The sequence below is a fragment of the Caenorhabditis remanei genome, chromosome II (genome assembly GCF_010183535.1).
Source record: "Caenorhabditis remanei strain PX506 chromosome II, whole genome shotgun sequence".
NCBI classification, from domain to species: domain Eukaryota; kingdom Metazoa; phylum Nematoda; class Chromadorea; order Rhabditida; family Rhabditidae; genus Caenorhabditis; species Caenorhabditis remanei.
In genome coordinates, this window is record NC_071329.1 from 6122344 (window position 1) to 6141383 (window position 19040).

General features: G+C 40.7%; 3 protein-coding genes across 3 annotated transcripts; 1 reads left to right on the plus strand and 2 right to left on the minus strand.

The window, feature by feature from the left end:
* Positions 1 to 675: 675 nt before the first annotated feature.
* Positions 676 to 6978, minus strand: GCK72_004817 (uncharacterized protein; the record flags this gene model as incomplete). Its single annotated transcript, XM_003098270.2, has 4 exons — positions 676 to 971; positions 6547 to 6744; positions 6794 to 6889; positions 6936 to 6978. 4 exons carry the CDS (start codon positions 6976 to 6978, stop codon positions 676 to 678), a joined length of 633 nt encoding a protein of 210 aa, XP_003098318.2.
* A 440-nt stretch (positions 6979 to 7418) lies between these two features.
* Positions 7419 to 8018, minus strand: GCK72_004818 (uncharacterized protein; the record flags this gene model as incomplete). The annotated part of the gene is made up of 3 exons (XM_003098274.2): positions 7419 to 7520; positions 7576 to 7819; positions 7903 to 8018. 3 exons carry the CDS (start codon positions 8016 to 8018, stop codon positions 7419 to 7421), a joined length of 462 nt encoding a protein of 153 aa, XP_003098322.1.
* A 752-nt stretch (positions 8019 to 8770) lies between these two features.
* Positions 8771 to 9754, plus strand: GCK72_004819 (uncharacterized protein; the record flags this gene model as incomplete). Its single annotated transcript, XM_003098291.2, has 6 exons — positions 8771 to 8869; positions 8921 to 8985; positions 9036 to 9111; positions 9167 to 9256; positions 9304 to 9513; positions 9689 to 9754. The coding sequence occupies 6 exons, from the start codon at positions 8771 to 8773 to the stop codon at positions 9752 to 9754; spliced, it is 606 nt and encodes a 201-aa protein (XP_003098339.2).
* Positions 9755 to 19040: the final 9286 nt, after the last annotated feature.

The following is a 19040-nucleotide window of genomic DNA, read 5'->3' on the forward strand; positions in this document are numbered from 1 at the left end:
AGTTTTATGACACTTTTTCCCAAAAAACGTGATTAAAAAACAAAAAAACGGACCGCGCGCCAAAATTGCAAAAGTGGGCGTGGCCTATTTTTTGAAAAATGCCCCGAAATCTCCCTTTCAACGAAAAAGTCTTTCGTGGCCTAGATTCCCCCGCAACAAACTTCTAGGCCACCATTTTTCTCAAAAAATTGAAATTTCCCGCCTGCAAACTCGAATTCTCAATAGAGCGTATTTTCCTCATTTCTCTTATCCCTCCCTGATCCTCCTCTCATCTCTTTCTCCGATTCTTTCGAAATTTCTTTTTTTTCAAATGGTTTCTTCTTTTTTCTCAAAAATCCCAAACATTTCATTTGTCTCTATTCCAAAAAAAACCAATCCAATTGACGGGAAATCCCCCAAAAAATTATTTAGATTTTTTCTCCGTACAAAAGCTTTTCTCTTTTTATGTACATACCGTACCCGTGCCCTGCTCCCCCATTTCTTCGATTTTTTTTCTTTTTTTGTGCCAATTTTTTTTTTGAAAAATAAATGAATTATAATATAAATAGAGAAATTTTACAGATTACAGCAAAATTGGAATGAGTAGTAATGTAATAACATAGATCAAGTTAGGGGAATGGATTGCATCAGAATTCGTAAATCTCATCAGAATTAAATAAAAAAATCTCAATCAATTCAAATCTTCTCCAACGACTCGAATGGTTTCTCTCTATTCAAGTTCTCATACAGCCGGAAGACGTCCTTCTCGACAGTATCCAAATCTCCGTCAGCATTAACGGTTTTCCAGAATGAATCGTCACGAAGTGTTGGCATGACGGCTGCCACTTTCTGTTGCATTGTTGCCGTCTCGAGACGTTCGGCACCGAATCCTCCACGTTGAGCGGCGACGGCTGGAGAGACGTCGAAAAAGAGAACGGCGTCGGGTTTCGGGAGACCGACGTCGGAAGAGCGAACCCATTGTTCTGGGAGACCTGGAAAAATGAATTAAAAATCAGTTTTTCTCAAAAATGGAGATTTTCAGCATTAGAATATGCTTGAAATTTGAGAATTTGTCAAAAAAAATACACAAAAACTTTCGCGTGGGACTAGTTTTACAAAAATTTGGTTTTCTAGGCCACCACACCAATTTTGGTCTAAAATGCTGGTTTTCACATTTTGGACTTTCTAGGTTACCGAGTACACAAAATGACAGTTTTTGTCAAACAACACTCGTGAGGGACTAGTTTTCCGAAATTTTGGGTTTTTGGGTTTCCATCATCAAAATTTCCGAAAAATAATTGGTGAAAAATGGCGTTTTTTGCATTTTATGTATCTTTTTGGCACATTTTTCTACGTTTTAAATTCCAAAAATCCAATATTTGACATTCGCTCACAAATATGTGAAATAACTCAGTTCCCTTGCCATCACTATCACCATGACCACCTGATTCCATCAGTGTATCAAAAATAGAGTTCTATCGAGTTCAAATAAAGAACAAAATGTCAAGAGAGAAATGCATGACAGCTGGAAAACTAATAATGATTCAATTTCAGCAGGGAAAAGTCTAGAGAACAATCAACTAGGAACTTTCAGTTCATGTACTTTTAAACTTCGTGCTGCTAAATGTTCGGCACGGTTTCTTTCTTGATGTTCATTGTGGTGGTTGTGGTATTCAGGAAACATAAGTTTGGCATCATTGACCTGTTTTTGTCATTTAAATTATGGAGCCTGTCATCTGAATCACAAAAAGACTGTCATAAGACTCTGATACTGAAACTTCCAACCACATGGTTAGGTCAGAATGAGAGTCATCTGACCCATTTCATTCCAACCTGCTAGACTATACACTCACATACAATCTACACAATCCTTCTAAAGATCGTTTCGACCTTCTTGTGTAGGTGCCGTTTGACATCTATTGCTCACTGCTGCCACACCTTTATTGGTTAGAAAAACCTCAAAGTTTTTTGACCGAGTCGGCAATCAAATTCCATGGAATTAGTTTTACCATTGTTTGAATTAGGCGTTTTCTCTGAAACCAAGATCACATTCTTCCGGTTTTAGTGTCAAATGAAAAAATGACAGTTTGATAAGAGATAAGGATGGAAAGCGGTATATGGTAGTGTCGGAAGTGATGATATCATTATTGGTTGGGAAGAACGCCAACAATTTGATTGAATGTCATTTTGATAAAAAATGAAGATCATTGTTTGTCGCCTCGATTGGAATTACATGACATCAACATCAGCTACAGTACTCCTTACTGGTCAAACTGTCTAACAATAACGAGGAAGACGAAGTTCGAATCGAATCGGGACGTGAGCTCGTCTCTAAGTGCACTCCCCATACAAACAGAGCTCCATCCCGAACAAATCATCCAACTTTTCCTCTCTTCTCCATTTCCTGTCCTTTCATGGAGGCGAATGAAGATTGGATGGAATAGGTGAGATGCAAAGCAAACATTCAATCTAAAAAGCGATGAGAAGAAGGGGGAGGCAGGAGAGCAACACAGTGGCATATATTGTGTTGTGCGAAGATTCGAGACGACGGACAACGACATGTTTGTATTCGGATTGGTGGTGCACAGCACATGTGCGTTTCGACGATGAATTGATGAATAACACTGTCATAATAGGGCACTTCTAAGTGGATCATCACAGTCATCGTATTGGTGTCAATAAGTCTTTTCTCTCCACGGGGGAGGCTCATTCCGGGAGTGTGTTATTTGGAATGAGTGACAGACAGAACTCGTCTTCTGGGAAACAAGAGAGAAACAGGTAGCAGGTTTTTAGAAAAGTGAGGGACTTCCCAGAAGGCGTGGAAGGTTTTGGAAGACGAGGTGTTGGCAGAAGAGAAGAAATTCTAGAAACCAGTTCACATTGCTCTCATCGTAGAGTGATTCTAGTGCTTTTAGAATCTTTGATTGTCAGAGTTTCAGAAAATGTGATATTTTATTGGAATGATTCCAAGTGTTAGAATGTGACTATGTACCCGTTTTCAGATTTCCGGGTATCTGAATATCTGAAATCGGAATTTCTGGTTTTTGAAATAGAGAAATTGAGAGACTCGCGGTTGGTTTTTTTCATACTTGTCAAGGGCCGGGCCGAGCCGGGCCGGGCTTTTTTTCAAAACGTCAGGCCCGTCTTTTTGGAGGGAATTTTTTTTCAATTTTTTTTTCAATTTTTTTTTCAAATTTGATCAAGGTGTACTAAGATGAACTCAGACTTTTCTCATAGAATAATATGAGTGTCTTTTTGTCAATTTTTCCGCATGAAAAATTGAAAATTTTTCTCAAAAATCCTCCTGACAAGACGGGTCTGACGGGCCGGGCCCGGGCCGAAGCTTTCCAGGCCCGGCCCGTCATTTGACAAGTATGGTTTTTTTCCACTCGAGTTTCAACATAGGCGAGAATTCGAAATATGGAAATGTCATTGTTTTTCCCTAACAATCTGATTATGGGTCCAATCAGATCTCAGGACGTTCGGATGAAAGAATATCCAGATTTCCAAGCCGATTTTTCAAATTTCGAACACAAATCGTCTTAGGAAATTTCCAGAATACACCCTGAAGGCGTATTCTTGATATTCAAACGTCAAACTGGAAATTCCGGAATCGCATAGTTTCAGAAAACGTCGGAAACCTCTACCAAGAAATTCCAACCTTCAGAAGACCGACTACTCATCCGAGATTCACCGCGAGACGAATCTGGATATCATTTTCTTCTCTTCCTCAAAAGCAATATGAGACATTTCAAGGGAGAAGCAAACAATCTTGGCGGCAACCCGGAAGACGATAATTATTATTAGTATCTCATTCTTCTCTTCTCGGAGCCATATATCTTCCTTACCTGAAGGAGAGGAAGAAAGAGTCCTTCGAAGACGACAGCCGGCTTCCCGCCGCGCTTTGGCAACAAGTTTAATTAGCCGCCCATTGGGTTCGGTGCTCACGGCGGCTGCTTTTGGACCACCGGACATCCTAATATGGGGTGCTCATTCACAACGTCATCATAATCGGTTCCGTATTTGTGTGCTTTTGAAGGAAAGGCATACACAATGATACATTAGTCGGTTATGATGATGAGGTACGGGAGGAGGAGAAGGGATTAAGAAAAGCACAAGACGAAGGGACGATTCAGGTAACATGAGAGCTTATTGTCTAATTAGGGATGAATAAAGAGAAGATGAACATATGTTTTTGAAGAAGAGCAGCTGATGAGGATGATTTCCGGTGAATTTGATTGTAGGGACTGTTTTGTCCATCAGAAGACGTCCTACAGTACCACACATCTACAGTACTCCTCTCATATTGACACATAGCTAACCATAACACCAAAAGTATGCCTAACCACTTGACTGACGACACGTGTGCCCCTTCCGTGTCCTTTTAATCACCTTGTCGGCGATCCTTTATCGGCGACCACTAACCGGCGATAATCGCTCCGAGACCCTCTTCAGTGAGTGCTCCGTGCAAATGTTTTGATTACTGCACCAGTTCTACCCGACAGGTTATCATCAGAAGAAAGGTGTCTATTGGTTTGGCAAATATATGAGTGAAGACACACATAAACGGTCATCAAAACGCGCCAAAATGATGGATGGGTGAGCACCGAGAGGGGGAGAAGGAGGAGGATAACGGAGTGAGGGGAGATTGAGGGATTCTGAAATTCAACTATCTGGAATTTCAGAAATTTGTTCATAACATCACGCTACGATACATTTCCGACAGTAGAACGAGAGCTGTGGCATCATTGGAATGTCGGAAGCTTACAGATGTTCTGATCAAGAGCTTAGAGTTCGGACTAGATTAGGATCGTCTACAACTAAAACTGCGGAATGACTTTCTGCTGGTCATGACTAGCAAGGAGCCCAACAACTGAGCAGATATCCTTGACTCCATGAGCCTAAATATGACATGCTCTACTGAGCCTGTAGGCTCTTGCCAATATGGTTCGGATATTCACAATATTTCCATCCGACGCCACGTAAAATTTTCTTATCCGTTAAAACTAGTAAGACTAGTGACCGTCTGTAACACCGAACATTGGTGTCAAGTCATGGACTGTAAGACGTGATTTTCAAGCTAGGTTCATCTGGCAGGCTCTTTCAAAACCCGAGGACTGCTGGTCTGGGTTGGTTAGAAGGTGCTCAAATCGTAGCAATAATCTGAGACTGTCATAGAGGATCTCACCGAATCATGCAGGAACCCTGCCTTTGATGGATACACGAAAAAAAAAAGTAAAGCTAATTACCGGTTTGCCATGTCATATACCCTAAGCCAAGGATCATTATGTGATAGAGACCATCCGATTGAGCTCCCACAGTCTCTAAGACTCCTCCCCCTCATCCTGGGATCCAACCGGAAGCGTAGTCATCACTCAAAAACTTCATCTTTTTGCTATTTCTGCTTTTCTTCTCCTCTTCTTCTTAGTCCGTTTCCGTTTCCTTCCCATCACTCTCTTTCTTCTTCTCCTTGTTCTTCAAAATAGTTAGTTTCCCCTCTTCTTCTTCTTCGTTTTTGTCAGTCTTCTTCTTTCTATTCTTTCCATAACAACTTCCTGCCCATCATCATCATCATCTTTTTCTATGTCTTCAGAAAATGTCTCTTTTTACTTGGAAGAGAATAGCTTCTTATTTGTTTTTTTTTACTTTTCTTCTTCTGGCTCAACGGATGAGATGTGGGGACTTTCAGGAGTGTGAAGATTCAAATCTCATCAAATCCGAGGAAAGAATTCGGATGAACAAGACGATTGGGGCTGCTGCGCCGCACTTCCTGTGTCCTATTCATTAGCTTGTCGCGCACCTGTTACCACAGGTTACCCCTCTTTTAGCATCTCAAGACAATTAGAGGAGGAGAAGCGAAACGGAATGAAGAGAAGGAGCCTGAAGAGAAGTGACAAGAAAACACAGAGAGACATAATTATAGGGGGTCAAAAAATGAATGGGAGGGAGGTGCGTGAATTTAATGGTATGGGGATTTTGGAGAGTTTTGGATTTTGAGAGGGTTTCGAAATACTCCAACAGAGTTTTGATGGAATATTCAAGATTTTGAGGTTTTTATCAAGTAACTCAAGAAAATGTGCTCAAATCACAGATTTTCTAACTTTTTCCGCTCGTAAATTTTAAAAAAGCTAAATTTTTTGAATTTCCACTAAAAACCTCATTCTCATTTACTGACAGCTTTCGATCCGATTTTACTAATTTTCGGTGATTTTAAAGCAGAAATTCATCAAATTTTCGAAATTTTAACTGAAAATCAATCAATTTCGACTGTTTTCCGCCGAAAATGGTTTTTTCGGCCAGAAAAAAAACAAGTACTTGCAACCGATAGCTGAAGTGAACTGTGCATTTTTGAAGAAGTTTCAATTAAAGCATTTCGAGAAACCGGGTTTTTGACTAAAGAAAGAGAAAAAATTCGCTATATTCAGGTTTTTTTTTCGCAAAAATTGTCATTTTCCGACATTTTTCAACGAAATTCGCGCCGACGGCGCCCCAGCCCACTAGAATTATTTATGCAAAAAATCGGAGGAAACTGCCAAATTTCGTCTTAAAACTCCCGTTTTCCTGTACCTTTCGCCAACGAGTACGCGACACCACTGTAACAATAACGATCGCAAATCACGTCGATTCCGTTGGCGATATTCTCTCGAATCATTTGATTTTTCAAGAATCGATCCGCCGAGAACATCAAATGAAGCGAGTGCTCATCCAGATCAATCTCCTTTTTCAGATATTGGTCGATGAGTTTTCCGATTGGTGATGAACGGTCTAAAAGTGGATTTTCAATGATTTTTCAGAGTGAAAACTTGATTTTTACCTGGAAAAGCTTGAAGAACAGCTGATCCTTCGGCTCTTTTGTTGAGCGATTCGACGAGACGCTTCGCTTGTGTCGATTTTCCAGAACGATCAAGTCCTGGACCAAAAATTATTTAAAAATCTGAATGGAAACGAATAAAAACCTTCGAATACGATCAGAACTCCTCGCTTTTGAGCGGCCGCCATTGTTGAAGGGGATTCTGTAAAACCAATTCGAAAAATAGATGAAAATAACAAAATTTTTAGAAATAAAGAGAAAAATGAAACATTTCGGCGCAACTAGAGAATCAGATCTTGCGATCTAATCTTTTTCCATTTCAATAGAAAAAAGAAGTGGAGAAATCCAGAAAAATCGCATCGGCTATCTATCCTTTCTCTTCTTTCGATCCATGTTCTCCGCGTCTTTCGCCAATCCATACACTATTTATTCTCTCATAGAAAAAGACACAAACACACAAAATCGATAGAGGGGGCTAAATTAACGGGAGAGATACATCTCGGAAAGGAGATGTATCGGGGGTGTAAAAAAAAGGAAGAAAAATACGAATAAATCGGTTGGCTGAATCGTCCTCCCCCCAATTGAGTTTGGATGTCGATCTTTGAAGAGTAGACGAAGTCGAAAGCGTCTACCAATGGTACATGGTCTTCTGGAAGTCGACGTAACGGTGCGACTTAACGAGCCAATTGAGGAACGAGTAAGCGAAGATGAAGCGGAAGATGACCTTGACCTGAAGGAAGAAAGCAAAATTTCAGAGTTCGAAGCCATAGGGTTTTGCGACTCACGGTGTTATTGTAAACTGGTCCTGAGTAGTAAAGGTTGTGGACTCTCCAGACGTTGCGCATGAACTCGTTGTAGAAGGCCGATGGGGTCTTATCACGACGAGCGATCCAAGCTGGGAGCTCTCCGAGCTTAACGTCCATCAACTTGGTGTCGAGCTTTCCGTAGTATCTCCAGTGGCAGTATGGTCCGTGGACGTTCTTGTTCCATCTCTTATCGAACAATCCAATCTCGGTCTTGTTCAAGACACTGAAATCATGAAAGTTGAAATTTTGTTTTAAAACCCCGTTAAAATTTTTTCAATTTTGAGAATTCATGAAAGAAGAACGAACCGGTTGTAGAAGAACACTCCTACGCGCTCAACGGCGCGAGAGATCGGGATGAAGATCGCGTCCGGAACCCATGGTCTGAGTTGAGTGTGTGGTGGTGGAGGACGGAACCAGGACATTACTGAAAAATCATTATTGGGAAGTTATAACATAGAGAGAGAGAGAGAACATAACCGCGGTCAAGAGAAAGAAACAACTGAAATTGCAAAAATATCGATGTTTTCCTAATTTTTTATTTATGAAAAAAATTTACTTCAAAACATTATATGAAATGTTAAACAGTAAACAAAAATAGAATTAAACAAACGCTTACGACCAAATTATGTGAAACCACCGTTAACAGTACAACATGCCGCCCGAGGGAGTTTAGAGGGCATTTTGACACCATTTCTGAGGTTTTCGTTTACAATTCGACAAAATGGAGCTCGATTATGATTATTTACGCGAAAAACAGCGATAAACAAGAGAAGATGCTAAAACTATTTTAAAAAGCGTTAAACTTTCATGACCTTTCCGAAGCAATTTTGCAGTACTTATCGACAACTTTCGTGATTCTGGGCATGAAAAACGGTGAAAATAATGATTTTTCTATCACTTTTTAATAAAAAATCGTGAAAAATGATAAAAACTAGCTGAAAAATGGACAAAACCTGAAAAAGGTGTGTAGTTTCCAACGGGCGGCGGTGTTTTCTCCTTTTCGTTGCGAGACCCATGGCCGTGGAAGAGGTGCTGCAGCAAACTAGTCCCCGGTGAAAAATTGGAGGGAAAATCACTCCATTTGAAATTTGAAATGTTGATTTTATGATTTTAAATTGATTTTACTTGAAATTTCTCAATTTAAGCAGAATTTTTTACAATTTTCAGCACAAAAATGAATTCCAACGACCAGAATCGTGGTGGAGTCGCCGATAAAGCCCTTCAACTCGTGCTCGAGATGAAAAGAAACCCAGATATGATGCCTCCATATAATGTAAAACTTTAAAGCTGTAAATAAGCATAGTATTTACAATAATATTTACAGACAGATCTAATGCGACAATGCCAGCAAAAAATCGACGAATTGTTTCAGAAAAATGCTGCCGAAGTGTAATTTATCTTGCAATTCAAGGTTATCTAATTTTATTTGTTTTTTTCAGTCAAAAAATCAGCGCCGGCCTTCCCCACGATCCCACTCTTCTTCATCCCCGTCTAGGAGCAATGATTCACATTCGTGTATGTCTGAATTTTTATTATTTTTAAGTTTTTATTAAATTTGGAAAATTTTCAGCGCTGTATGCTGGCGTACATCAACGAACGGAAGAATCGAATCCGATCGTACCGATGGCGATACGGAGGAGCTCTTCCAGTCTCTGTCAGAGTAAAAATTATGAGGCTTTATCTAAAATTCTATATTTTCTTGTTCAGAACGCACTTTGCGACGCAGAAATCCAATTTTTCAACGAGTACTCTGGCACGTTGGCCAGATTTCAGCAGGGTCTTGGCGAAGGTGGTGTCAACTTGCTGTTGCACACCGCACCGCCCAAAACACTCTTCGTACAAGTTCGATCGCTTGAGGATTTCGGAGAATTCGAGACAATGGACGGGAATCTCGTTCAGTTGACTAAGGATAGCTTGGTGTGTAGAAGTTGCGACGGTTTTTAATAGTTTTGAGGAGTTTTCAAGCTATTTTTCAGCTTTTTAGAGTAAAAAAGACATCGGAAACCACAGAAAAGTACGCAAAAACGTGTCCTGAGCATTTTCTGCGTTTTCTGCCTTTAAAAAAAGTATAAACATGCAAAACATTTTTCAGCACTCCCTCCCTCGTCAAGACTGCGAAATGCTCATCCGTCAAGGTGTTCTCGAGCTCGTTCATTAATTTTTTTTCCATAATTTTAATCATTCTTACGCTGATATCATGTTTATCTGTATAAAACCTAATTTTTCAGCAAAAAAAGGAAAAAAAAACTTCATTTAAATAATATATTTATTGTCACAGGAGAAATTGAGTATCTCATTCTATTGAGAAAGAACTAAACGGACAAGAATTTGAAATGGAATTGAAAGAGAAAAAAATATGACAGTGAATGGTAACATGATTATTTTGGAGGTCTGGTATATGTGTAGGTCTCAGAGTCCCAGTTCTGAAAAAAAACAAATTTAGTTTATAAAATTTATCTGAAAAAGCGAAAACTCACCCCTTGGAACACTTCCATATTTCCATTCGGCACTCCAGCCGAGGAGGCGCGAAGATTTTCGATCTGTGCCACGATATTCGGGTTGATTTTCACGGATTTTTTCGACTTTTTCTTCGAATTCGAATCATCATCATCGAACATTTGGATGGATTCAGGAGGAGATTGAGTGGGTGGTGGTGCGATTCGAGTCAAGTTGCATCGCCCATCCTGGAAAATGGAAATATGAGTTAGGATGGGTCTGTCTGTATTTTTTGTGTCCGGATGTCCAATCAGTTGAAAGTTTTTACTTTTTTGTATGTCTGTGTGTAAGTAGGACTGGGTGACGGGGGGAAATCGGAAAAAATCCCAAAATTTTGAAAATTGCATTTTTAAAACTCGCGAAAATCCAAATTGGCTCAGAATTTTTTACTTTCGAGTTTTCTGTATCAAGCGCTTCTTTTTTTTATCAATCTATATTTCCAAGTTTTCAGATGTCTGTCTGTGTTTCTGTTAGACCGGATGTCCGAATATGTTAGTCTGTCAAGATGTCCTGGATATCTGCTTATGTGCTAGTTTTTTCGAGTGTCCAGTTTCGTTCAAGGAAAATAATTTTGAAAATTCTGGATGGCTGTCTGTATGTCCGTTTTTCCAGATGTCCGGATGTCCAAAATACAAAAAAACTCACCAAACCGACGACATTCCGGTGCTCCTCGACTCTCTTCACAATAGTTTTCCAATACTTTGCCTTCCTCAACCCATCCAAATTTCCAACCACAATCGTCGCCTGTTTCGCCCGCGACATAGCCACATTCAATCGATTGCTCAACTGCATGAAGTCGGACACTATCTCATTCGTACAACACATTATGATGACCTCCTTCTCGGTCCCCTGGAACGCGTCGACTGTTCCACACTTGACACCAGAGCCTCTCAAATGTTCAGTGAGAATCGATGTCTGGGCGGCGTAGAACGAGATAACTCCTATGTCGAGCGGATTCATTGGATGCTTCCGATGAGTCGTCAAATCGTTGACAAGTTTTCCGACGAGAGTTTTCTCCGTATCATTTCCAGTCGACGTGCCCATCTTGAACGAGCTTCCCTTGTTGTCAATAATCATTATTGGGTACTCGGGATTCGGCCATAAATCCGATCGCTTCGTCACGAACTCTTTGCGTTGATCTTCTTTGACACCGGAGATCAAAACACCGTCATAGAATAGTTCACTTAACAACTTGGTGGTTTTCGGGTGACATCTATAGACACATCTGAGAACTGAAGTGGGGAATAAGTTCCCTTGAATCGCTCGTTCCATGGTATTTCCGATACCGTAGTCCTTGAGCCGCCCGTCTAGAGTATCATCACAATAAGGGGGAAGTTGATGGATATCTCCGATCAGTCCGAAGTTAGCCCTCGGAAATGTTTTCAAGAGTCCTAACAGTGTATACTCGGGGAGCTGAGAGGCCTCATCGATCTGAACGGTGCAAACTTCCTTTAGAACTGTGAGCAAGTTCTTCGAGGAGTCGGCAGTTGTCATGATGAGATCAGGTTGATAGATTGAGAAAAACGCTTCGGTGACTACCGTGGTGAATGGTGTTCTGAACTCTCCTGATCTATCATAACATTTCCGAGCCATTCCAGACAATTCATGAATTGAAACCACGTGATTCTTCAAGACATAAGCAAGCATATGATTGAAGTGATTGTTCTGCAGACGCTTCAGCCTTCGATCATTCTCTGGAATCCTTCCGGTAGCCCATGCGGCGAAAGTAGAGTTCATCAGATGTGGCATATCGTAGTCCGTCCGAGCGTTATCTGGTAGTTCATTCCAATTCTTCTCAGAGACATATCTTACGAATTGCAGATCTTGCAGAGATGAATCCCCACTTGAGCATATCCTTTTGGCAATTTCAATTAAATTGACACTCGCGTAATTACTCTGGGTAATTAGGAGTTGTTGAGTTTGATTCTGGAGAATGTTGGTCTCACAATTCCGTTTGTAAATCTCGAGAGCAGCGGTGATAATTGTCATAGATTTACCACATCCGAATGGAGAGGACCCGATGATAAGGGGGTTTCCGTCGAGAAGCATTTTGACATACTCGTTTTGATATTTGTTGAGAGCTATCTTCTGGGGGACTGATGGGAAATAGTATTGCCCATTGTGATTTGAAGATTTCTTCGATTTCGGCGTGGAGGACGATGGATTCAGGTCAAAAGGTCTTGCGTACTCAATCCCGTAATCAAGTGTCTTTCTTTCAACTGGCTCTGTCAATTTCTCAATTGGTTTCCCGCCATAAAGAGTCTCAATTATCCGTCTTCCATTAGAATCGTGCTCCAACACTTGGAAGTATCCATCATGCAAAAAGTAGTGATCCGTCATCTCCCTCTGAGATACAAAATAGTCTCCTTCCGTGAAATCCATCCCCTTTGGGCAGTCTCTCGATATTCTTGCAGTGATGAATAGAGCCTCATTATCTGATATTACAGTCTCAATGGAGGCGTTCACATCACCTAACGGTCCACCAAACATCACACGATTCCCGTTGTTCCATAGTCCGAGTGTCGGTTGGCTGGGAGGGTTGTCGATCCGGAATTTGACTATGGTACCTGATTTATAGATGTCATGCATGTGGAACGCTCTGCAATCAAACCGCCCGTTGAAAAGAGTATTAGCAGCACTGAAACCCATCAGAGAGCAAGTCTCCACGATCTCTTCTCTCTTCTCCAAATCTACATTGGTGTCTTCGGAGAATGCATTGATTCCAATCTTGAACTGCTCGTTCTTATCCTTACACTCTTTGAACTCAAAGATAGTTCCGAAAGAATTGGGATAGCTCGAGATCTTGGTGATCTTTGACGTGATATTATTCTTCTTTTTCTTCTGATAATCCTCCGTGAAATTGATCTCAAGCTTCTGCGGCTCAAACGCCTGTCCAGCGTAAATCAAATCAGGTCTCACCGCATCCCAATCATCTACAGTAACCAGCATCGGCTCATCTTTTCCTTTTACAACTGCCATTCGGTTTTTCAAAAAGGAAAATGTTACTTGAGAGGATTGATTCGCTCGGGGATACAGTATGACCTTTGAGGCAATCCAGTAGCACACGGTGTCTTGGCTAACGGATGATACTGAAATGTTGCTTTGGAAACTTTCAATATTTGTAGATCTAACAAGTTCAGTGACTGCTACTATATCTCCCGGGAAGAGATTTCCGATCGGGTTGCTCCCATCGACTCCCCTCAGCCTAGTCCTTGACGTCACTTCAATAAATCTCAAATCTCCTCGATGGTATCCATGAACATTGACATGACAAGCAATCAATATGTATTTCTGCTCTTGTTCAGCTAGTACCCGATAGAATGCACAAATCTCATCACTCCCTGGATATGAAGATGGCAATGGCATGATGATGTGAGGGAGACTTGGCAGCATCGGCAGATTCCTCTCCGAGCTATCTCTCCATGTATACGTCATTGCGGCGAATTCAAGGGCGTCCTGGTGTTTGTATGATTTGAGAGTTTTAGTGCCGGAACGCCTGGAACTCCGTTGATGTGGGGAGCTTCTGGTGTAGAATTGGGAGAAAACGTTTTGATCGTCCTCGAGGTTGTAGAGACGAGTGAGATGTTCGATGGGCTGAAAACTAGGGGGAATCGATGACGTCTTTTGGAATAGACACTTACCATTTTTGCTGCCTTCTCCTCCTTGCTGCTTCCGTCACGCTTAAAATAACTAGTGGATGCTTCTGCGCTCACGACGGAGAGCCGGGGTCCATTGTGACGTTTTGGGACAGGTGTGGACCATATCGTAGTCTCATCGGCTATGGGTTCGGGGAGACTGGATTGGAAGGGTGGGGGTGGTGAGAGTGGTGAAACTGGATTCTGACTAGAAGTTGTCGGCAGTTGAGACACATTGAATTTTGGTTCGAACGGATTAGGTGTTTTCTGGTTTAGAGACGTGAATATCTTCGGTTCTTCTGTTCTAGATGGTTCAGACGGGTTTGGTGTTCTCTGGCTAGAAGATGTAGCTGGTGGCTGAGTTTTCTTGAGTTCTGGTACGGTAGTTTCAAACGGATTCTGGCAAGATGCCTTCAGTTGCTGAGGCTTCACGGTTTCTGGTGTGGAAGTTTCTGATGGATTCGGGCTTGGTGATCTCGGCGGTTGAATCTTCTCAACTTCAAGTTTGGATGGCTCCGGTGTTATCTGGCTAGACGATGTAGGCACCTGAGCCTTTCTGGATGGTTCTGACGGTTCGAACGGATTCTGGCTAGAAGAAGTTGGTGGCTGATGCTTCACGGCTTCTGGTTTGGAAGTTTCTAATAGATTCTGCCTTGGTGATCTCGGTGGCTGAATCTTCTCCACTTCTAGTATCGATGACTCCGAGGTTATCTGCCTGGATAATGTAGGTATCTCACGTTTCTTGGATGGTTCTGACGGTTCGAACGGATTCTGGCTGGAAGAAGTTGGAATCTTGTGCTTATCGATGTTTGATTCAGACTGTTTTAATGGATTCTGGCTAGATGGCATAGATGCTTGACGAATCTGCACATCTGGCTTGGATGACACTGATGGAGAAGACGTCGGCCTCTCCATTCCCGTTTTAGGTGTCTCAGCTAACTTTGGAAGAGAAAAAGAAATGGGCGGGGTCTTCACAACTTTCACCATCGGTCTTATTGCCAACTTTTGAACAGAGGACGGAACAAGATAAGGTTTTTCGATCTTGGTAGAAGGTTCCACTGGTTTCTCAGGTTTGGCAGGCAGAGTGGGCGGAGTCTTCTCGACTTTTGGCTTGACTGGTTGAGATGAAGTAGGTGTCTTTGCAGTGGTGGGCTCCTAAAAAAGTTGCATAGAATTTAACGATCTGGAAACTTCTATCAAACCTTCAAATCCATTTTCTTCATTGAGCTCTCCAACTCCTTGGTAGAATTCGAGTTGCTCGATGAAGCCGGTGATGGCTTTTTAGGTTCCGGCACGATAGTTGGCAACTTGAAAGTGGGCATCTTCTCAGCACCACCCACAATAATTCTTGGTCTCATATTTTGTACATGTTGAACAGCTGCAGTATCCACTGCATCGTAAGGGTTCGATGTTGTCGGGGTTACCCATGAGTCATCAGATGTAGTCGTCTGAAAAGATATTTTTCTATAAGCAAGTTTCTATTTGTCTTACGGTAGTGGCTGGAGCAGGTCCCCAAAAGTCTTCGTGGGATATGAACACTTTTTGAGGGATGAGGGAGGTGTTGAAGGATTGTAGAGCCCTTGGTTCGGTTTTGGTATTTACCTTTTCTTTTTCCTTCTCCTTCTTCTTCTCCACTTGCTCATCATAATCACTATCCCAGCTGTCAAAACTCTGGTTGTGCTCACTTATCTTCTGAAAATAAATTCTTTATTTTTTAATAATCCCCCAAAACTCAAAACTTACATCAATCTCATCATCATCCTCACTCTGCCAATCCTCATAATACTCTTTGAGATTTGATGTCTGGAAATATGAATTTTTGTGATAATTGAAACGGAAAATAGCTTACCTCAATATCGTGGACATCGTTATTCGTGGTAAGCTCCTCATTTTCAGTGGTGGTGGTTCCCCAGAAACCGTCATAGTCAACAATTACAGATTGAGAGTTCGGTTGAGATGTGGAAGTAGATGGCTCGTTCTCTCGGGAGCATATCTCTTGATTCCTGTCTGTTCTCCAGAAATTCTCCTCGGAATCATCTGAATCATAGCATTCTCCATCAGGAGCAACCGGTTCGCTTGACTTTTTCTGAAATTTTACCAGTTATACATACTGAAAAAGTCGTACAAACCTGTTCAGCTGCTGAAAATACACAACTGTCGCTTGAGATGTTTGAGACTTGCGCCTCGGTCTCTAAGGAATCCTCGACGGGTTTTGGAGCAACAGAGATATGACCATTAGATGAGCTGGGCTCTTGATAAAAGCCATTATTTTTTATAGGAACACTCCGAGTGGAGTTTTCAGGAGTTTTCTGAAATTTCTAGCCAAATTAAAAATTTTTGTTAATCATCAAAAATACCTTTTCCTCTCCAAGACCCCAAGGATTATAGTCTCTTTCTACTGGCTCCGGAGGTGAAGGCCTGTAAGCGTTTGAGGTGCTTGGGCCTTCCTGGAAAATATGTAATTCACAGAAAAAATTAATGAAGAATGAGTTACCTGTCGAACATCTCTAGTCCAGTAATCATCATGATCCGAATAGTAGTTCTGGTTGGGAAATCCATTGGAAGAGGTGGAAGCACCGTTCTAAAAAAAATTCACATTTAAAGGTTTTTCACACAGAAAAACCACCTCCTGATCATTTCCATTTCCCCAAAAGTCAGCGTGATCGACAACGACTGCTCTCTGCCTTGTTGTTGCTGTACTGGTCGATGGATTCGTGTTCGGTGACTGAAAAGAAGTTTATGACATTTGTTTTTCAAATTTTCAAAATTAGTTATTGTTATAGATGCCAATGTAGTAGGTTTTCTTAAATTAGTGAAGTTATGTTGTTGTGGTTTAAAATGATTGTCAAAGTTTATTCTAGTGGGGTATCTAATTCAATATTTTTTGCAGCAACCCACTCAATACCAGTTCCGTCATTTCTTTCAAAAAATTAATAGAAGAATTAGTGTTCACGGATTCACGGAATTTGGGCAAAGGACACAGCTTTAATGGAACTTGGTTTTTTTTTCATTTTGATCATTCTTTTAATACTTCTGTATTAAATACAAGCGCTTTCTACTAACAGCCTTCCAAAATCTCCCAGCTAACCAAAAAAAAAGCAAATTTCAGACGAACCTTCACCACAGTCTGACTCTGATCTCTGACCAGTTTAACATAAGTTCTCGATTCTGTTTTCTGCCAACCATTGTCATACACAGTACGAGATGTTAGATGGGTTTTGCGTACATGAGATGGTTGGGAGATTTCAACTGGCACGGGAGGTGGAGGAGGAGGTCTTACTCGGTTACGTTGTCTTACTTGGTTTAGAGCTAGTAACTGAAATCAAATAGGAGAGGTTATCAAAAAAACATCTACACAACACTGGTACCACACAACATCTATTTATATTTATATGTGATTTTTAGCTCTTCGAAATGAGTTTTTTCTTGAAAATTATAATTTTTTTGAAAATTTTCCATGAAAAAACTCACCCTTTCCTGTTCGGCTTGCTGCCTATGATATTTCTCCAAAAACGATCCATAGCCTAATCTATCGGAAGTGACTTCGGGCGGTGCAGTCGGTGCATAATAATCACTCGGTCGTTCCCAAGTATCAAAATGGCAGGCTTCGTGTGGTGGTGGTTGGTTTGGTCTTCTGGAATTTGTCTGTTGTAATTTTTTAATCAAGAATGGGGTTTTTGAGGTAGAAACATAGATCTTCACAATTTGATAACAAAAGTTATACTATTAATTGTTTCCTCTATTGTTTTTTTAATTAAAATGTGTTTTTTTCATAAGTTTGGTTGCCTGTTTTGAAAATTGAGCTCATACTCAGAAACTTAAACATTTGAATGTTTGAAAACCGGACGAATTAAAACAAGAAAAGTTTAGAAATGGGAAAATCTTAATTCCTACCTTTTTAAATTCTGTGCAAACACAATTTGTGAATTTTCTGCTCGTTTATGTTCTTTGTATTTCAAAAAATTTTAGTTTCTAAATCACCCGGATTTCAGATTTTTTTATTAGTAAAGTTGTCTGCCTGTTTGTCTCTCCAAATTTCCAGATGTCCATACACCTTTTTCCATGAGCATTCAATGTTTATTTGTTCAGATGTCTGCCAGAACATCTGTCGGTCCAGTGTCCCTTATACGACCACAATTAAAAACGGACAGTGGTCAGCAGCGTGCATCCGATCGCTGCACGACAACAATCGGGTTTTCAGGAATGTCTTATTGAGATTAGGACATTTTGAAACTGAGACGTTTCGAAACTTTTTAGGAGAATGCTAGTTATTTATGTCAGCTAATAAAATTTACAGAAAATGTTAGAATATCAGATTTTTGGAAGCTTTTTGAGAGTTACAAAAGTTAGAAGTCTGGAAATTGTTCTGACGGTTTTGGAAGTTCTGAAACGTCTCAGGTGCAAGCCGATTTTCACAAGCATTAATTTAAACTCTCGGAAGCATTTTATATCTGTCTATATGTCTGTTTGTTCAGATGTCCAATTTTTTTGTTTTAATTTTTCTAAATTTTGAGAGTTAAAGAAAAAAACTCACCCCTGTACTGACCTATTTGGATCTGGTCTATAGTTGCCACCACTGCCGGATGGCCGCATGTTAATTGCCTGAAAAATATGGAAATTAGGTTAAAATCAAAAGAAAATAAGATAAAATTTGAAAAAACGTGTATATAGTATAAAAAACAAAAACAAAGCTTTAAGTTTTGCAAAGAAGTGTTCCGAGAATAACCTTTGCACATTCTCTCTGCTCTTTCGATAGAGCACTCTTACACTATACCCCTCTAGGCACATTAAAAAACACACCCTGGTTCATGCAAACTAGAGACAATTGAAAAACAGGAGAGTGGTTAGAGAACAAGAAAAGAGCACACAGAATGGAGAGATGCAGATAACAGGACGGTCCTAGTCCTGCCCTGTTGGCCGGAGAAAGAATAAGAGGATGGGTGAGGAAGGAAGAAGAGGGGAAGGAAAGGACAAGGATGACGTAAGGGGGATTGAATGACCTATTGAGATTATATGTAGATTCGGAAAGTGGATTGTTGAACACGGGGGAGAGAGAAGGATAGATTGTGGTAGATTATTTCAATGGAATTATCATACGTTACATGGAAAAAAGGCAGAATTGGAAATGGGAAAAGACTCTTTGGATTGAGTTTTACTTTGAAGATGGCCAAAGAAGATTAAAACATGAATAGGTCCCACACTGTAGGTTTTGGATCGCAATATTTTTTCTGCTCCAGAATCAAAAGGAACTAGAAGCCTTCCGGAAACGAGTTATGACTATTCAAATTGCTCAATGTTCCAGTGGTTTGACCA